Source organism: Lactuca serriola, chromosome 1, assembly GCF_051521515.1.
Source record: "Lactuca serriola cultivar US96UC23 chromosome 1, Lser_US96UC23_V15, whole genome shotgun sequence".
Taxonomy (NCBI): domain Eukaryota; kingdom Viridiplantae; phylum Streptophyta; class Magnoliopsida; order Asterales; family Asteraceae; genus Lactuca; species Lactuca serriola.
In genome coordinates, this window is record NC_136408.1 from 31,310,864 (window position 1) to 31,331,245 (window position 20,382).

General features: G+C 31.4%; 2 protein-coding genes across 2 annotated transcripts; both read right to left on the minus strand.

Annotated features, from left to right (window-relative positions):
• Nucleotides 1–11,231: 11,231 nt before the first annotated feature.
• Nucleotides 11,232–16,658, minus strand: LOC145080190 (CLP protease regulatory subunit CLPX3, mitochondrial-like). The gene is made up of 15 exons (XM_079023155.1): nt 15,430–16,658; nt 15,258–15,319; nt 15,076–15,173; nt 14,898–14,977; nt 14,352–14,402; nt 13,601–13,675; nt 13,429–13,506; nt 13,267–13,323; nt 13,072–13,142; nt 12,853–12,952; nt 12,632–12,736; nt 12,179–12,241; nt 11,962–12,084; nt 11,711–11,869; nt 11,232–11,541 (listed from the first exon to the last, which is right to left on the minus strand). Exons 1-15 carry the CDS (start codon nt 16,303–16,305, stop codon nt 11,485–11,487), a joined length of 2,055 nt encoding a protein of 684 aa, XP_078879281.1. The 5' UTR covers nt 16,306–16,658; the 3' UTR covers nt 11,232–11,484.
• Nucleotides 16,659–17,815: 1,157 nt separating this feature from the next.
• LOC145080238 (Class I peptide chain release factor) lies at nt 17,816–20,187 on the minus strand. The gene is made up of 6 exons (XM_079023158.1): nt 19,724–20,187; nt 19,089–19,164; nt 18,764–18,894; nt 18,594–18,664; nt 18,308–18,389; nt 17,816–18,011 (listed from the first exon to the last, which is right to left on the minus strand). The coding sequence occupies exons 1-6, from the start codon at nt 20,183–20,185 to the stop codon at nt 17,991–17,993; spliced, it is 843 nt and encodes a 280-aa protein (XP_078879284.1). The 5' UTR covers nt 20,186–20,187; the 3' UTR covers nt 17,816–17,990.
• Between the last annotated feature and the right edge of the window lie 195 nt (nt 20,188–20,382).

The following is a 20,382-nucleotide window of genomic DNA, read 5'->3' on the forward strand; positions in this document are numbered from 1 at the left end:
ATGAATCACATGTGATTCATATGAAAATCAAATGTAATTCACATATGATGTCATCTGTAAATGTGATTCATATGTGATTCATATGTTAATCACATGTAAATCACATATGTATTTTTGTGAGTGTTTTTGCGTCAACCATTTTTTTTAATTTTCTTGTAAAATTGGAAGAAATTGTGGTGAATATTGAAGATTTGAAAAATGATAAATTGAAGAAAATATGGAAATATTGACACGAAGACATGAAAACGCTTTGAAATTTTGTAGCATTTCTTTTTGTTTTTTATATTTTATTTTGCATCGAATAAAATACTTATGTTACTGTGTTTATAGATTAGTAAATAAAATGAGTTTTCTTATGATTTCCTTACAAATATTATAGTATATGAAATATGCATATATGTACCTAAAATGTAGATTTTTTTGTTAAAAAACTATAATATATTTTTTAATATTTCAGTTTTTTTTAAGTTTTATGGATTTTTAAATGCTTTTAAAAAAATTGCAGTTTTTTTTAAATATTTTTTTTTCAAAAAAGCATGTTTTCTATAAAAAAATTAAAAAGTCTGCACTTTTTTAAAAAAAATCGAAAAATACTATTTTTAAAAAAATTCAAAATTTTGATTTATTATGTAAATTTTTAAACATTTATATTAATATTTCCAATAACAAAAAAATTAAACATTCAATGAGATTGGTAAAATGACGATCACGCCTTTAATAAATTAATTTTGATCTAACGTTCCACTTATATATATATATATATATATATATATATATATATATATATATATATATATAAAGGGAAAAGTAAATATACACTTAAGGGTATATAAGCTTAGGTACTTAAACTCACTATACTACATCGTTTTGTATCATATGTATACACTGTAATTGTCCAATGTTCTTATAATTCAACTTCTAACTTGATTTACTTCCAAGATTTTTATAAATTTCACATTTAGAGGGTGTTTGGGATTACTTTTTACCTTCAAAAATTCTTTTTGTAAAAGGACTTTTTACAAAAGAAGTTTTTAAAGATGTGTTTGGATTAGCTTCTGAGTGATACTTTGTATTATGATAGAAAGTTGTACATTAGAACACATAGAATATACCCTATCATACAAGCACTAAATGAGTTTATCGGTTTGACCCGTTGACTTTGTTGACTTTTACTTGACCAGAATTTGACGGTTTTCACAGAGAGAGAGAGAGAGATAGGAAGGATCATTTGAGAACCTATATATTCATGAGAACCCGAGAACCATACGAGGGCCTTTAGATCAAAATAATAGACGGTTGAGATGTTTTGTAGCATTTTTGTAAATACTAGAAAAAGAGGAGACCCGAGAGTATGAAACTGAAATAAATCAATGGCAATTTAGAGATAAAATAATTAATTTTGATTTCCATGATTAAATATCTCGTTTACGTCTCTCTCTCTCTCTCTCTCTCTCTCTCTCTCTCTCTCTTTCTCTCTCTCTCTCTCTCCTCTTTCACGTCGACTTCTTCATCTTATCTCTGTAATCATCAACTACTACCAATCAAATGTTATTAATCTCCAAATCATCAAAGACGAATCCACGATCCAAGAGATTCATCCCGTTTGTGATCATCTTCTATTGCAGCAGTGATCGGCGAAGACATAAAATGTTCGATTGGGGATAGACGAAGTACTCACGTCTTATTTAAATCGATCTCCATTGAAGATCGAACTCAAACACATATGATAAAGACCGACGACGGACTACATCTCTGATGAGTGATTGGCATCTCCTCGTTATTTCGACGATTGATTCGCGTCTCGATGGATTTACCGGGCCCTCAATCTCGATCCCACAATCCTCCCTAATCTACCACTAAATTGGTTATCGACCATAAGATGTGAAGTATATGGCGCAGAATATCGTCGAGTTTAGAGAGACATTACCAAATCACCTCAACAACACGCTCTCCTCCATTATTTCTGCTAATTTCACCCTTATTCATCATCATAATTCTAATCCTGGACGTTGTCATAATCTCAATGGAGGTAAAATCTTTTTCGAAAATTTTGTACTTCATTATGTTATCCAAGAAAACATAGATTGTTTATAACAGTTGAGTGAATCTTATAGCCTCCTTAGGCTATGAGATATCAAGTTCATTTTTATTTAAGAAACTTAGAGTAAGTGATTATGTTAGTGTCTTGGTTATAACATCAGTTCCTAAGGCTACTGATTTTGATTTTGAGTTTTTTGGGGGGTTTTACTTTAGACATATAGTGATTTCAGCTACATGCAATTTTTATGGGCATGATTCCATTAATTTCATGTTGTTTCTATTTATTAGTGATTTTGGTTTTTTATGGGGGTTTTGTCGGGCTTTTATGTTCATGTAGCTTATTTTCATTGTTCAGTTGTCATTAGAGTTTCTTATAACATGTTCACTGTATTTGGTCATATGGATCTTTCAATAGTTTTTAGACATTTTCCCCCCAATCGTTGATGGTTTACTCTGGTTTTTGTTCATGTATAGTTGCCCAATGGATGAAGTAGATCAAATATTTGCACACTAGTTGTTTGATCAAATGCCTAAGAAGGATTTATACACGTGATTCACATATTAATCATATTTGATTCACATTTAAATCACATGTGATTGACATATGAATCACATGTGATTCATATGAAAATCAAATGTAATTCACATATGATGTCATCAGTAAATGTGATTCATATGTTAATCACATGTGATTCATATGTTAATCACATGTAAATCACATATGTATTTTTGTGAGTGTTTTTGCGTCAATCATTTTTTTTAATTTTCTTGTATAATTGGAAGAAATTGTGGTGAATATTGAAGATTTGAAAAATGATAAATTGAAGAAAATATGGAAATATTGACACGAAGACATGAAAACGCTTTGAAATTTTGTAGCATTTCTTTTTGTTTTTTATATTTTATTTTGCATCGAATAAAATACTTATGTTACTGTGTTTATAGGTTAGTAAATAAAATGAGTTTTCTTATGATTTCCTTACAAATATTATAGTATATGAAATATGCATATATGCATTTGTAAAAATATGCATATATGTACCTAAAATGTAGATTTTTTTTGTTAAAAAACTATAGTATTTTTTAAATATTTCAGTTTTTTTAAGTTTTATGGATTTTTAAATGCTTTTAAAAAAATTGCAGTTTTTTTTAAATATTTTTTTTTCAAAAAATCATGTTTTCTATAAAAAAAAATTAAAAAGTCTGCACTTTTTAAAAAAAAATCGAAAAATACTATTTTTAAAAAAATTCAGAATTTTGATTTATTATGTAAATTTTTAAACATTTATATTAATATTTCCAATAACAAAAAAATTAGACATTCAATGAGATTGGTAAAATGACGATCACGCCTTTAATAAATTAATTTTGATCTAACGCTCCACTTATATATATATATAACTTTTCCCTATATATATATATATATATATATATATATATATATATATATATATATATATATATATATATATATATAGGGAAAAGTAAATATACACTTAAGGGTATATAAGCTTAGGTACTCAAACTCACCATACTACATCGTTTTGTATCATATGTGTACACTATAATTGTCCAATGTTCTTATAATTCAACTTCTAACTTGATTTACTTCCAAGATTTTTATAAATTTCACATTTAGAGGGTGTTTGGGATTACTTTTTACCTTCAAAAATTCTTTTTGTAAAAGGACTTTTTACAAAAGAAGTTTTTAAAGATGTGTTTGGATTAGCTTCTGAGTGATACTTTGTATTATGATAGAAAGTTGTACATTAGAAAACATAGAATATACCCTATCATACAAGCACTAAATGAGTTTATCGGTTTGACCCGTTGACTTTGTTGACTTTTACTTGACCAGAATTTAACGGTTTTCACAGAGAGAGAGAGAGAGATAGGAAGGATCATTTGAGAACCTATATATTCATGAGAACCCGAGAACCATACGAGGGCCTTTAGATCAAAATAATAGACGGTTGAGATGTTTTGTAGCATTTTTGTAAATACTAGAAAAAGAGGAGACCCGAGAGTATGAAACTGAAATAAATCAATGGCAATTTAGAGATAAAATAATTAATTTTGATTTCCATGATTAAATATCTCGTTTACGTCTCTCTCTCTCTCTCTCTCTCTCTCTCTCTCTCTCTCTCTCTCTCTCTCTCTCTCTCTCTCTCTCTCTCCTCTTTCACGTCGACTTCTTCATCTTATCTCTGTAATCATCAACTACTACCAATCAAATGTTATTAATCTCCAAATCATCAAAGACGAATCCACGATCCAAGAGATTCATCCCGTTTGTGATCATCTTCTATTGCAGCAGTGATCGGCGAAGACATAAAATGTTCGATTGGGGATAGACGAAGTACTCACGTCTTATTTAAATCGATCTCCATTGAAGATCGAACTCAAACACATATGATAAAGATCGACGACGGACTACATCTTTGATGAGTGATTGGCATCTCCTCGTTATTTCGACGATTGATTCGCGTCTCGATGGATTTACCGGGCCCTCAATCTCGATCCCACAATCCTCCCTAATCTACCACTAAATTGGTTATCGACCATAAGATGTGAAGTATACGGCGCAGAATATCGTCGAGTTTAGAGAGACATTACCAAATCACCTCAACAACACGCTCTCCTCCATTATTTCTGCTAATTTCACCCTTATTCATCATCATAATTCTAATCCTGGACGTTGTCATAATCTCAATGGAGGTAAAATCTTTTTCGAAAATTTTGTACTTCATTATGTTATCCAAGAAAACATAGATTGTTTATAACAGTTGAGTGAATCTTATAGCCTCCTTAGGCTATGAGATATCAAGTTCATTTTTATTTAAGAAACTTAGAGTAAGTGATTATGTTAGTGTCTTGGTTATAACATCAGTTCCTAAGGCTACTGATTTTGATTTTGAGTTTTTTGGGGGGTTTTACTTTAGACATATAGTGATTTCAGCTACATGCAATTTTTATGGGCATGATTCCATTAATTTCATGTTGTTTCTATTTATTAGTGATTTTGGTTTTTTATGGGGGTTTTGTCGGGCTTTTATGTTCATGTAGCTTATTTTCATTGTTCAGTTGTCATTAGAGTTTCTTATAACATGTTCACTGTATTTGGTCATATGGATCTTTCAATAGTTTTTAGACATTTTCCCCCCAATCGTTGATGGTTTACTCTGGTTTTTGTTCATGTATAGTTGCCCAATGGATGAAGTAGATCAAATATTTGCACACTAGTTGTTTGATCAAATGCCTAAGAAGGATTTATACACGTGATTCACATATTAATCATATTTGATTCACATTTAAATCACATGTGATTGACATATGAATCACATGTGATTCATATGAAAATCAAATGTAATTCACATATGATGTCATCAGTAAATGTGATTCATATGTTAATCACATTTGATTCATATGTTAATCACATGTAAATCACATATGTATTTTTGTGAGTGTTTTTGCGTCAATCATTTTTTTTAATTTTCTTGTAAAATTGGAAGAAATTGTGGTGAATATTGAAGATTTGAAAAATGATAAATTGAAGAAAATATGGAAATATTGACACGAAGACATGAAAACGCTTTGAAATTTTGTAGCATTTCTTTTTGTTTTTTATATTTTATTTTGCATCGAATAAAATACTTATGTTACTGTGTTTATAGGTTAGTAAATAAAATGAGTTTTCTTATGATTTCCTTACAAATATTATAGTATATGAAATATGCATATATGCATTTGTAAAAATATGCATATATGTACCTAAAATGTAGATTTTTTTGTTAAAAAACTATAGTATTTTTTAAATATTTCAGTTTTTTTAAGTTTTATAGATTTTTAAATGCTTTTAAAAAAATTGCAGTTTTTTTTAAATATTTTTTTTTCAAAAAATCATGTTTTCTATAAAAAAAATTAAAAAGTCTGCACTTTTTAAAAAAAAATCGAAAAATACTATTTTTAAAAAAATTCAGAATTTTGATTTATTATGTAAATTTTTAAACATTTATATTAATATTTCCAATAACAAAAAAATTAGACATTCAATGAGATTGGTAAAATAACGATCACGCCTTTAATAAATTAATTTTGATCTAACGCTCCACTTATATATATATAACTTTTCCCTATATATATATATATATATATATATATATATATATATATATATATATATATATATATATATATATATATATATATATATATATATATATATAGGGAAAAGTAAATATACACTTAAGGGTATATAAGCTTAGGTACTCAAACTCACCATACTACATCGTTTTGTATCATATGTGTACACTATAATTGTCCAATGTTCTTATAATTCAACTTCTAACTTGATTTACTTCCAAGATTTTTATAAATTTCACATTTAGAGGGTGTTTGGGATTACTTTTTACCTTCAAAAATTCTTTTTGTAAAAGGACTTTTTACAAAAGAAGTTTTTAAAGATGTGTTTGGATTAGCTTCTGAGTGATACTTTGTATTATGATAGAAAGTTGTACATTAGAAAACATAGAATATACCCTATCATACAAGCACTAAATGAGTTTATCGGTTTGACCCGTTGACTTTGTTGACTTTTACTTGACCAGAATTTAACGATTTTCACAGAGAGAGAGAGAGAGAGATAGGAAGGATCATTTGAGAACCTATATATTCATGAGAACCCGAGAACCATACGAGGGCCTTTAGATCAAAATAATAGACGGTTGAGATGTTTTGTAGAATTTTTGTAAATACTAGAAAAAGAGGAGACCCGAGAGTATGAAACTGAAATAAATCAATGGCAATTTAGAGATAAAATAATTAATTTTGATTTCCATGATTAAATATCTCGTTTACGTCTCTCTCTCTCTCTCTCTCTCTCTCTCTCTCTCTCTCCTCTTTCACGTCGACTTCTTCATCTTATCTCTGTAATCATCAACTACTACCAATCAAATGTTATTAATCTCCAAATCATCAAAGACGAATCCACGATCCAAGAGATTCATCCCGTTTGTGATCATCTTCTATTGCAGCAGTGATCGGCGAAGACATAAAATGTTCGATTGGGGATAGACGAAGTACTCACGTCTTATTTAAATCGATCTCCATTGAAGATCGAACTCAAACACATATGATAAAGATCGACGACGGACTACATCTCTGATGAGTGATTGGCATCTCCTCGTTATTTCGACGATTGATTCGCGTCTCGATGGATTTACCGGGCCCTCAATCTCGATCCCACAATCCTCCCTAATCTACCACTAAATTGGTTATCGACCATAAGATGTGAAGTATATGGCGCAGAATATCGTCGAGTTTAGAGAGACATTACCAAATCACCTCAACAACACTCTCTCCTCCATTATTTCTGCTAATTTCACCCTTATTCATCATCATAATTCTAATCCTGGACGTTGTCATAATCTCAATGGAGGTAAAATCTTTTTCGAAAATTTTGTACTTCATTATGTTATCCAAGAAAACATAGATTGTTTATGACAGTTGAGTGAATCTTATAGCCTCCTTAGGCTATGAGATATCAAGTTCATTTTTATTTAAGAAACTTAGAGTAAGTGATTATGTTAGTGTCTTGGTTATAACATCAGTTCCTAAGGCTACTTATTTTGATTTTGAGTTTTTTGGGGGGTTTTACTTTAGACATACAGTGATTTCAGCTACATGCAATTTTTATGGGCATGATTCCATTAATTTCATGTTGTTTCTATTTATTAGTGATTTTGGTTTTTTATGGGGGTTTTGTTGGGCTTTTATGTTCATGTAGCTTATTTTCATTGTTCAGTTGTCATTAGAGTTTCTTATAACATGTTCACTGTATTTGGTCATATGGATCTTTCAATAGTTTTTAGACATTTTCCCCCCAATCGTTGATGGTTTACTCTGGTTTTTGTTCATGTATAGTTGCCCAATGGATGAAGTAGATCAAATATTTGCACACTAGTTGTTTGATCAAATGCCTAAGAAGGATTTATACACGTGATTCACATATTAATCATATTTTATTCACATTTAAATCACATGTGATTGACATATGAATCACATGTGATTCATATGAAAATCAAATGTAATTCACATATGATGTCATCTGTAAATGTGATTCATATGTTAATCACATGTAAATCACATATGTATTTTTGTGAGTGTTTTTGCGTCAACCATTTTTTTTAATTTTCTTGTAAAATTGGAAGAAATTGTGGTGAATATTGAAGATTTGAAAAATGATAAATTGAAGAAAATATGGAAATATTGACACGAAGACATGAAAACGCTTTGAAATTTTGTAGCATTTCTTTTTGTTTTTTATATTTTATTTTGCATCGAATAAAATACTTATGTTACTGTGTTTATAGATTAGTAAATAAAATGAGTTTTCTTATGATTTCCTTACAAATATTATAGTATATGAAATATGCATATATGCATTTGTAAAAATATGCATATGTGTACCTAAAATGTAGATTTTTTTGTTAAAAAACTATAGTATTTTTTAAATATTTCAGTTTTTTTAAGTTTTATGGATTTTTAAATGCTTTTAAAAAAATTGCAGTTTTTTTTAAATATTTTTTTTTCAAAAAATCATGTTTTCTATAAAAAAAAAATTTAAAAAGTCTGCACTTTTTTAAAAAAAAATCGAAAAATACTATTTTTAAAAAAATTCAAAATTTTGATTTATTATGTAAATTTTTAAACATTTATATTAATATTTCCAATAACAAAAAAATTAAACATTCAATGAGATTGGTAAAATGACGATCACGCCTTTAATAAATTAATTTTGATCTAACGCTCCACTTATATATATATATATATATATATATATATATATATATATATATATATATATAAAGGGAAAAGTAAATATACACTTAAGGGTATATAACTTAGGTACTCAAACTTACCATAATACATCGTTTTGTATAATATGTATACACTGTAATTGTCCAATGTTCTTATAATTCAACTTCTAACTTGATTTACTTCCAAAAATTTTATAAATTTCATATTTAGAGGGTGTTTGGGATTACTTTTTACCTTCAAAAATCCTTTTTGTAAAAGGACTTTTTACAAAAAAAGTTTTTAAAGATGTGTTTGGATTAGCTTTTGAGGGTACCTGTTTACACAAATCGGTCCTGTGAACAAAAAATTTCATCAATTTGATCAATTTTTCATCCATACTTCATCAATTTCACTCATTTCTAATCAGTAATTCATCAATTTCACAAATCTATACCTATTAACCCAATATCTCATCAATTTTCATCAACCCAGTACAATACATACACTCTCAGATACAGTGGAAGGAAAACCAAAGGAAAATCGACAGATATGATAATTGAAGGAACAAATCAAATATAATGGAACAAATGACAGAGGCGTTTTCTTTGCTGGTGAGAAATGAAAATCGACACAAAAAGGAAAACCAAATCGGATGTGAAACTTACCTGATCGGAGATGGAGGAAGGAGACGCCGACAACGGGAAGAACGCCGATGGCCTTGGTGAACGATCGACACACAGTGAGCCTGAGCGGAGAGAATGAAGGTTCAAAAGTTCTGAAAATATACGTTTTTCTAACTTTTTGAAACCCCACTTTTCCTTTTATCTAAAAGTTACTTCTAAAAGTTCTTTTCCCTTGGTCAAACATCTTTTGGCTTGTTTTTAACTTTTTGAAAAAGACAAAGGGTAAAAGTTATTTTAAAAGATATTCCATAGACCCTTTTAACTTCATCTTACGTAATTTTCATTTTCAACTATAATATATATAGCCTAGTAGGTGTTCAGCAAAAAAATGTGACGTAAAAGGAAGATAATAGTGAAATTTTGAAAATCTTGAAAATAAATAAAGTTAGGGGTTGAAGTTTAAATATTAACTCGATAGTGAGCCGTAAATATAGCTTATTCTATACCGAATAATGTAAATATTATGTTCTGATTTTTTTTTTAATGCATGTATGTGTTTTACTCTTCATTTTGCTTGCGGTTATATATATCCTACTCCTATATGTTAATTTGTATTCCATACTTTTGCAAATTCCCATCATAGTTTACAAATATTGTTCAAACTGATAAAGCCTAGCTGAAAAATATCTATCATACATCCTTAAACCAGTCCAAGTCATTTGATTTGATCATTTTTCAAACAGACCATGAATAGAGATCCAGCCTAATCAAATTGCTTTGATGTTTGAAGTGTCAATTTGATCACTTTCAACCAAACCAAATAGTGGACATTCCCTATACGCTACTTAAAGACTTTCTAATCAATAATCTAGAATGGACCATCTAATTCTTGTACGAACTAATTAATATTGTAGGGTATGTTCCAAAAATTTATATCAAAATGATACCATAATGTTTATTATTTTTAAAATTAGTACTTCTAAAATGTTCCAACAATTTAAATTAAACGTACATGGGATCAAGGTTGAAGTTTGAGAGATTCAAACGTGGGTCAACTTCTAAAATACGGTCCGTAAGTTAAAATTATATGTTACGTTTGAAAATGTAAACCATTTTCTTATAATCATACAGATACTGATTGACCTAGAAACAGAGCCGGTCCAAATGTATATGGGGCCCGGGACGAAAAGAAAAAAAAAGGTCCTTCAATGACAAATATAATAAAGATTAAAAAAATATCATTTATTCTTTGGTATAGACGTGTTCAACTGGCAATAACAAGCAAACCAAATTGTTTATCTTTTGAGCTAATTTGAGTTTTAACCAACTTTACGCCAAAAAAATTATTTAGGTAATAATTTTTTTATATATATAAACTACATAGCCCATAAATTTTGGGCCCCCTGGAGACGTGGGCCCTGGGTGGTCGACCGGGTTGTCCACCGTTTGGACCGGCCCTGCCTAGAAAAGGTTTTCCCGAAACTATACCTTCAAATTTATGTCTAGATGTAAGGGTAAAATCTGACATATTTATTACAAATAATCAATTTGGATTATACTTTATCTTTTAACGGATCAAATGGATAAAAATAATAAAATAAAAACAGCTAGAAACGACGAAAAAAACAATGAAACATGATGAATGGATAGAAAACAACTCGATGTGTATTTCAATGCATACCGCTTCCAAGATTGTTTTATTAAAAAAAAACGTATTTAACACACTAACTAACTAGTCATAGATGAAACGGACAAATATGGGCGCTGAAATGAAAGAATTGGCTGTCTATCATTTATTGATTTGGGAAGGTTGGTGTGTGCGGATGTTACATTTCTGTTTTTCTTTTTGTTTTTTTTTTTGTGTATGAATTTAAACCCAAATTAAATACACTATAGGGTGGGGTTGTGTTCTTCTACAGACTAGAGACTACAGGTGAAACATAATTTACAGTCTAGTTTTGTTGTTGTCTTGTGGACGTTTTTTTTACAACAAGACATTCTACACTAAATTAACAATCAAATCTTACATGCTCATGCTCATGGCTTTTGATGACACACCTTCATCAATCCCTTCCCCTTCCTGCAAAATATGAAAAGAAACATTAAAAGTTTATTTTCAAGGAAGTAACAATCGTCAAACAACCTTAGTACACTTGAGTATGTTTATGTTTTAACCTTTAAAGTCAAAAGTGGATTTATGATGAAAAAAAATATATAATAATAATAAGGATGAGTGGATGAGATGATACCACTTGTTGTTTGGAGTTGGTTTTTGCAAGATACTCATCTAATGCACCTTCACGGCGAAGTATTTTTCCACCACACCCCGGTTTATCTACCAACCCAACCGACTCCTCGTCAATCACCACCGCTTCTATTCGATCATTTCCCGTCCCCACATCTGGAATCTAAACACCACAAGGGCAAATAAGTAATTTGAAGTTCAAAGAATTTTCCAAATTTGAAGCAAGAGATGAAAAGAAAAGTGAAGTTAGCTTACCTCGTACATAGAATCAGTTAGAAGGGTTTCGAGTATGGCTCTTAAGCCTCTAGCACCCGTGTTCTTAATCATAGCTTTTTCAGCAATCAATCTCACTGCCGTCTCTGAGAAATGTAGTTTCACCTGTGCTTGAGAAAACGTTTCCATGATAATCCAACAAACTTCAAACAAATTATCTGTTTACAATTTAGAAAGAAAGGATCAAACAAGTGCTTACATTGTTCATCTGAAACAACTTCTTGTATTGCTTCCCAAGAGCATTCTTTGGTTCCATCAGCACCTAACATACAAGCAAATCATATTCATATATAAAAGTCCTTCATTGAAGGGGAAAATTGCACAGAATAGCAATCTACTTCACTTTTGCTACTGATATGGGACTTTTTACTCATAATAGCAGCCAAAAGAACATGCTTTATACTATTATTTAACCATAGAGAATAGTACCAACATCAACAACATGCTTGCTTACATTTTTTAGGTCCACTTTATATGTAAGTTAAGTGTGTTGCTGTTATTGGTAGAGAAACATAAGTACATTGGTATTATGGGGATGGGGATGAGGAAAAAACAAAATATTAGCAAAATAAGATAAAAGTCTGTATGCAATTTTGTGTTTGATAGAATAGAATAGAATAGAATAGGTGATGTGATGTGATGTGAAATTAACCTGAACAAGTTGGTCCTCGGTTAGAGCTGATAAACTAAGTAAAATGGGAAAACGTCCTATAAACTCTGGAATCAGTCCATAAGCTATAAGATCACTACTTTCAACCTGAAACCAGACAAAAAGAAAAAAGAGTTGATGATTAATTACAGGAGAATGAAAAATGCAATATGCATAGAAATCCAAAAAAAAAAAATGATAGTGATAGGCTGAAAGCTTATTACAGATTCAAGTAAAGATGATGTGACTGATGCATTGGTGAGTTTAGCATTTCTCATATTAGCACGAACAGGTGCTCCAAAACCAATCGAAGAATCCTGTCGTCTGTATAAACATGCTTCACTTTCAGATTCAACTCCCCCACAAGGCACAACCAGTAATTCATAGAAGAAAAAAATGTTGACTTTATGAAAAAATAAAAAAAGATAGTAAATAGCAATCACCTTTCGGATATTGTTTTTTCCAAATCGATAAACGCTCCCCCACAAATGAAAAGGATGTCTTTTGTATTGATCTGCAATGCAATGGAGACAAGACTTAATCTAATATATTATACTGTATGTGTTTCTTTTTAACTTGATACAGAAAGTCACGGAAAGGAGGCTTATTTAAGAATTTTGGCCTAATTTGAAAAATACCTGAATATTTTCACCCCGAGGATGCTTTCTGGCCCCTTTCTCGGGTAAATTGACTATCTGTGCAGAGAATATAAATAATAGTAATACTTGATAGATAGTCATAAAGGAAACTTAGATAAGAAGAATTAAGAGAATTTATTGGGTACAAATACAATGACTTACTGTTCCTTCCAACATCTTGAGTAGAGCTTGCTGAACACCCTCCCCAGAAACATCTCTGCTAACATTCAAGCTCTCCGCCTGTAATATCATTAGAATCAAAATTTGCCAGAATTTAAAGCGTCCAATATGGAAAACTAATTCAAGATTTTTTTTTTTTTAATTTTAAAATGACCTTTTTGGTTATCTTATCCACTTCATCAATGTAAACCATCCCTTGTTGTGCTGCTTGAACATTAAACTCAGCAGCCTTCATACCAAACCAAAATTCAACATATTAAATAAACATGATAACCACTCAAATGGCTAAAAACATAAATTTAGGAACAGGTAACAACTTACAAACAGAAATTATATATAGGGCCAAATGCATTGTACTTTCATCGATTTGTTTACTATTATATATAGCATCCTACTTTCTATTTTTTTCTCGTTACAGCATTTAACTTGAAAAGCCTACCCAATTTGTAATACTTCTCCATAAGCTTACCAGTTGACTTTGAGGCTTTAAAGAGTAGACTACCTGTTTTGTGCATCTTTGTAATAAAAGGGTTTATTAGGGGCAATAAGGTCTTTTTCCACAGTTATGTCAGTGCATAGCTGTAATAACTAGCAGGTAGTATGTCATAGTTCATTTCAGTGAGTAAATTCACTTTTGGGAGAGCCTTGACATCTCGAATGTCAAGATATCATCTGTATTGCTTTGATTTTAGCACCAATCATTCAACCACAGTATACCACATATGTTACAACTTAAAGAAAGAAATATAATTACTATTCTCACTTTAACTTGTCAAACTAGTTGAAAGCATTGCATTTCAAAACCACATTAAAATTTAAACCCAAGCTAAAAAAAAAAACAGTACTTTTAGCTGAAAATTCATATTGGGAGGATATGCAATAGTAAACATAAATAAAAGCTATACCGTAAGTAGTTTATGTAATATAGATTCAACGTCTTCACCAACATAACCAGCCTGCATAACATAACAAATAGGGTTAAATAAATGCTAGAAATAGAAACACACTTTCATTGATTTGTTTAATAAGGCATCCTACTCTTATTTCTTCCTATTACAGCATTCTACTTTTAAAAATTTTACCTAATTATAGCAATCTCATCTAAATACAAAACAATTTTCACTGCAATAATTGGATAGGTTTTTCAAAGTATAGTGCCCTAATAAGAAAAAATTTGAAAACATGATGCTATATTTGGGTGCATTTTCAAAGATCTAAAGGAGTTTAGAAGGACCCCATTAATCAACAGGATCCCATTTAATTCAATGTTCTAATGTCGTGAACAAAAGTGCACCTTTCTTAATACGTTGTTCAGGTTATTACATCATAAATGAAGCAACACAAGTAGATTATGTGCTCATCTATAGTATTCAAAACAAAGCCACACGCTGACACGCATATCCATTTTCAACTCATCTCCATAAAAACACAAGATGTTATATCTGATTTACCTGTGTTAATGTTGTTGCATCTGCAATTACAAAAGGAACATTAACAAACCTAGCAAGGGTCTTTGCAAGTAGAGTTTTCCCTGTTTTAAAGAAGACAAATTTATATCATCAGCCAGCTGCAACAAACCAAAAAGAAACCAATGGAAACAAAAAAAACAAGACAGGCTTGTAGCCATACCCGAGCCAGTGGGGCCCATTAAAAGTACATTGCTTTTCTCTAAATCTACATTATCATCATCATCTTCCATCCTACCTCTTCCTTTTTCTACTCCTGACCTAGAATTCAACACATAATTTGATAATTTCCATTCAGCATATCTACTTCAATAAATGAAAAGTTTTATGCTTCAAATCACTAACCCTTTCTTCAAGGACGCATGATATATTCTTTTGTAATGGTTATATACAGCCACAGAAAGCACCTGAATATAAAATGAAAAACCAGTTTAAAAAATATAACAAAAACATTAAGCAATATAATGTCTTGCAGGAATGAAGTATTAGAAAGATGAAAAAGGATTAAAGTTGCAACCTTTTTGGCACGATGTTGACCGATGACAAACTTATCGAGTCCCTGGAAAATCTCCTTAGGCGTAGGCAGATTCTTCCCCAAATTCGACCCACCCCACCCACTACTCTTCTCTCCACCACCACGTTTACCGTTTTCACCACCACCAGGACCCCCTGCGCGAGTCACATTGATGCTTGGTGCAAAAGGAAGGCCTGGGGGGGTATGCACTGCAAGTCCGGTGCTAGATGAGGGAGAAGGAGGAGGAGGATGAGGAAGATTTGTCCAATTCTCCGGCGGATCACCACCGTAAGACCGCAGAGTATCCCAAAACGAAGCCCTAAGCTTGTTTCCATAATCCTCTTCACCGTTAACGTGTTTCTTATCCTTCCCATTACCCTTTCTAAACCTACCGATTTCGACAAACCTACCCTGAAGAGGAGACATTTGATACGGCTGGAACTGGTAAGTAGATTTACAGTTGGGGCACAAACTCACCGCTTGATGAGCCCCTTTCTCATCCGGAACGGAACTGGGTTCCGGCGGGTCACCCCATTCATCTCCAGGAGTGAAACCGATGGAAGGTGATGGAATGAGGTGGCGGTTATCGGAGAAAACGAGATCCATCTGCTTACAACAACGTGGGCAGTTAGCTTCTGCCTTAATCTTCCTTATCATCGTCGACGTCCTACTGTTATTATCGTCACCACCACCACCATGCTCCCATTTGTAACGAGCTTGCGCACCAATTAACGACCTCCGACGAATGTGCGGACAATCGACACCGGCGCTTATGTTCACAAAGCCACGTTTGGATGTTTGCGATGAAGAAACTCTCGCTGCTGCGGTTGTCGTAACTACAACATTTTGAAACTTCCTCCATCTCCATAACCCAGACATCGTACTCCAAATTTATAGTCCTTTTTCACGAATTTCTTCAACGGCATGCGATTGAGATGCAATGGATAAGAGAATGAATCAAGAAACAGTTTCAACAATTGGGATCTTTGTATAGTAGTACACCCAAGTGCTATATACCTTGAGAATCATGTATCTGATCCATAAATCTATCCAAATTAGGATTATATGTGTCTGTTGCATACATGAAATCCGGGAATTGTGGCAGAAAAAAGGGATTGCGTTGAGAAATTGAAGAAATTTTGACAAGCGAGGGGAGTATTTGTAGGTGGGAAGCAAAGATTGTGATGATTGGAACCAACGGGAATCGCTCTAAACTCCTGCTGCTTTCTTTTCGTTTTTCTTTTTCTGTTTTCGCTTTTAGTGCAGTACATAAACAGCCCCTACACTACACAGAAACTTGCAATTTGGTCTCATATTAAATTATTTTTTGTTTGACGATATTTTGTCACAATATACTTTCATTCTAAAATGGATTCATCAAACTGGGCAATTTAAGACAATAATAATAATAATAATAAATTCGTTTTATATATTATCATTCTATTAAATAAAGTCACGACAATTATCATGTAAACCATGAGTTAGTTCATTAAAAATAAAATGATTTTGAAAGTTGTAAATAAATGATTACACGTTAAGTCATTTTAAATAGAAAAATACTATCATAAATAAATTATAACAATAAATATATCACAAAAATAAGTATTAACACAATAATTCAAGTATCTTTGTCACGAACCTTTTGAGAGTTTTAAAAAAAAGGTTCATTTGGCAACAAGAACTTTAGTTTTTATTTAAAATAAAAAATTTCAAATTCAAAAGCTAATTAAGTAGCTTTTTGTAGGTTTTGGTTTTTAGTTTAAACTACTTGTCTTTCTGCTACCAGTTTAACATCTTTTCAGGAAGAATTCTAACAATTATATAATACCAACATTCATTAATTTTAAGACTGTTTTCAAGGATACACAGATGGGAAAAAAATTCCATTTTTGAATTGGTTGTTTTACGTCTTTTATCTTGGATTTCAAATAGATGTCAAAAGTTCATTGTTTCTTGGGTCGACTGATTGAAATAATTAATTTCTTTGGATATGTAAATTTCATGGACCAAGACTTTGCTGGTCTTTCTTTAATACAATCCACCCATTAGTTGTTAAAAAAATAATTTTAAGATGATGTCAAGTTGTCAACTGTGAAAGGATAACTATATATATAATCTAAACCTTTGGAATTGAGTTTTGTATGAACATGCTTCGTTTGCCATAATAAAATAGATGGGTTACCAATAATCAACTTCTTTATAATAATATTCGATATGTTGCTTGAAAAACAATATATTATCTAATCGAATAATAAATAAATAAATAAATCATGTATGAGTGTGCCCAAATATATGTATATGTATCTATGCATGCATATACACATGGTTTTTTTATAATCATTACATCATTTAATTAGTATGATATATTAAGTATAGGTGAGTACTAGAATTTGTGGTAATGGAGAATAATAAATATATAGGTAACCAAAACTAAAGACGTGCTTTCATGTTAAGAATTTACATTAAAATATGTTTTGTCAAAGAAACCCTTAGGATGCCTCAGTAGTCAAATACCTACCAACTATTCCCATGAATATTGCCGCATACAAGTTACAATCTGACTCCTATTTCAGAGGCTTCATACCCTGCATATTTATTTTATACCAAAAACTTAGGCTTAAATAAAATGTGGGAATATTATTTGATTTAAAGAAGAAAAAAAAGTGTTATGAGAAATTAAATATACTCCTACATTTCTTCCAAACCATATGAAATAATGACAAGTGTCTTAAAATATTATTAATTTTATCAAAATATGACACTTGTCACCATTTCACATGGGTAGGAAGACAAGTAGAGAGAAAAGGTAGGGAGATATCTAATTTCTCATTTATTAATTATTATGATTATGATATGATAATATGGTGGATTTTGATTATACCTTAGATGCCCGGAACTCATTAACCGCTTGTCTAAGAGAATCATCAGACAAAATCAGACGTGAAAGAGCTCCGGTGCTTAAGCTGCCAATCACCATCACAGGCCATTAGACCAAAATGAGTGTAAATTTGTAAAAAAACAAGGTCTCTTTTTCCTGACTTTCTCTATTAAGTCAAATACCCTTTACCCATACATAACTTAACAGATTAAGTCATGTCCCTATTAAGTCAAAAAAAGACGCATATATCCATAAGAATGTTGCAATATCCTAAAAAAATACGACATACCCCAATTTCTTTGCAGCATCAGCCACGGAACCATCAACTGCAAAAATAAGATCTAATAAAGCTTGCATTCCCTGAGAAGAATACAAGAAAATGTGTTACATAAGTCACAAACTTCTCCATACTTTCATAGTAAAAACTAAAAACTCATGAGAAAGTAGATCTGTATATACCAAAACGAACTTTGGGTTATTATGCCCAATTTGAGGCCCACAATCCGATCCTCTTATAGTTGACTTTGGTGGAAGAACTTGAAGAAGCTCAGGAGGAGGTGTGTATGTTTCAAGATCTATACTGTTCCTGACTAGTCCAAACCAACAAAGGAAATAATGAAATATACATCAATTAATAAGCAAGTAAAATATGTAACATTAAGCTGCTTTTGTTACATTTACAAGTTTATTAGGGAAATTTGGTGTTATTTATTCAGTATAATACTTGAAAGGAACATTTAAAAGCTTGAAGACTACAAGGTGAGACAATAAAGATAACATGTACCTTTAAGAGCTAGCAGACTCCGCAGTCGAGCTAGGGCAGATGCCCGATTTTTGTGCTGTGATCTATCTTCAGATGCCTATAAACACCACAATAAAACTAAACTTCATGAGAAACAAAAGCAACATGCACAGAATGAAATAATCAATTAATTACTCTGAGAACAAAAAGTGATACGCATCCCTTCACAAAAAGAAGCCACCTGTGACTCTCTAGGCTAATGAACAAACTTTTGAATTCAATATTGATGTGTATTCTGTAAACTTTACTTATACTTTACTTTGTTACAACTTACAATCACCTCCTCCATCCTAAAACAAACTTTAGTCAGATACTCAATTTTCTTAGTATAACTTGTGTATGTATTATCTCCAAAATGATTATTTCAACCCTCAAATCTGATCATAATCACTCTACATTATGTCAATTTTAAATTTGAAAAATAATAGCTTCCAAATTCTAAAATAGAAACTGGTGACTTGTTCTTCCTTAGGAGGATGCAGATAGTATGCATTAAAGTGATGATTACAGGGAAATGTTTGAAATCAATGTCAAATTGGGTCCGAATTCTGCTAATCAATTTACAGCAACAATAAAAAACATATTGAGAAAACCGAAAATTAATGATTATTATTAACCTGCGCAATAATACCGGTTGGGATATGCTTGAGACGAACAGCAGTCTCACGCTTGTTACGGTGCTGACCACCGGGACCGGACGATTTATAGGTATCCATCTCACACTGACTCATCAGTTTCTCGTCGGACATCGCCAACAATTCCCTGCCTCCATCAGTATTTGAACTCGAAATCGGAGGAATCTTATCGACGCTGGTGGTGTAATGGAACAACGAAGTCCGATTTGGTGCAATCGATGTGGTATCGTTACCCTTGATGATGATACCGAAGCGGAGTTGAAAACGTCGGAGTGGTACCGGAGCTGCCGGCGACAGCGCCGTCGTTTTTGGCCATACTTTCACACACGATTTTACAAGGTGAAAAGCCATGAGGAGTGAGGAGTGTTGGTTCACCTGGATTAGAAACGACGAGAGAAAAAGCCAATAAACATGAGCATGCTTTACATGTTGTACTATGTGCATAATTAAGTGTACACTGCATTTACACTCCGCAACCTACAGAGTCTAAATGAAATGAAAGTATATGTATATGCAATTTTTCAATAATATATCATAATTAACTTGATTAGTTTCATTTACATTTCGAATTATGCATAACAAACATGTTTGGATTTTGTTTATTCGAGATAACCAAATACATAACAACTTATGCTACTAAT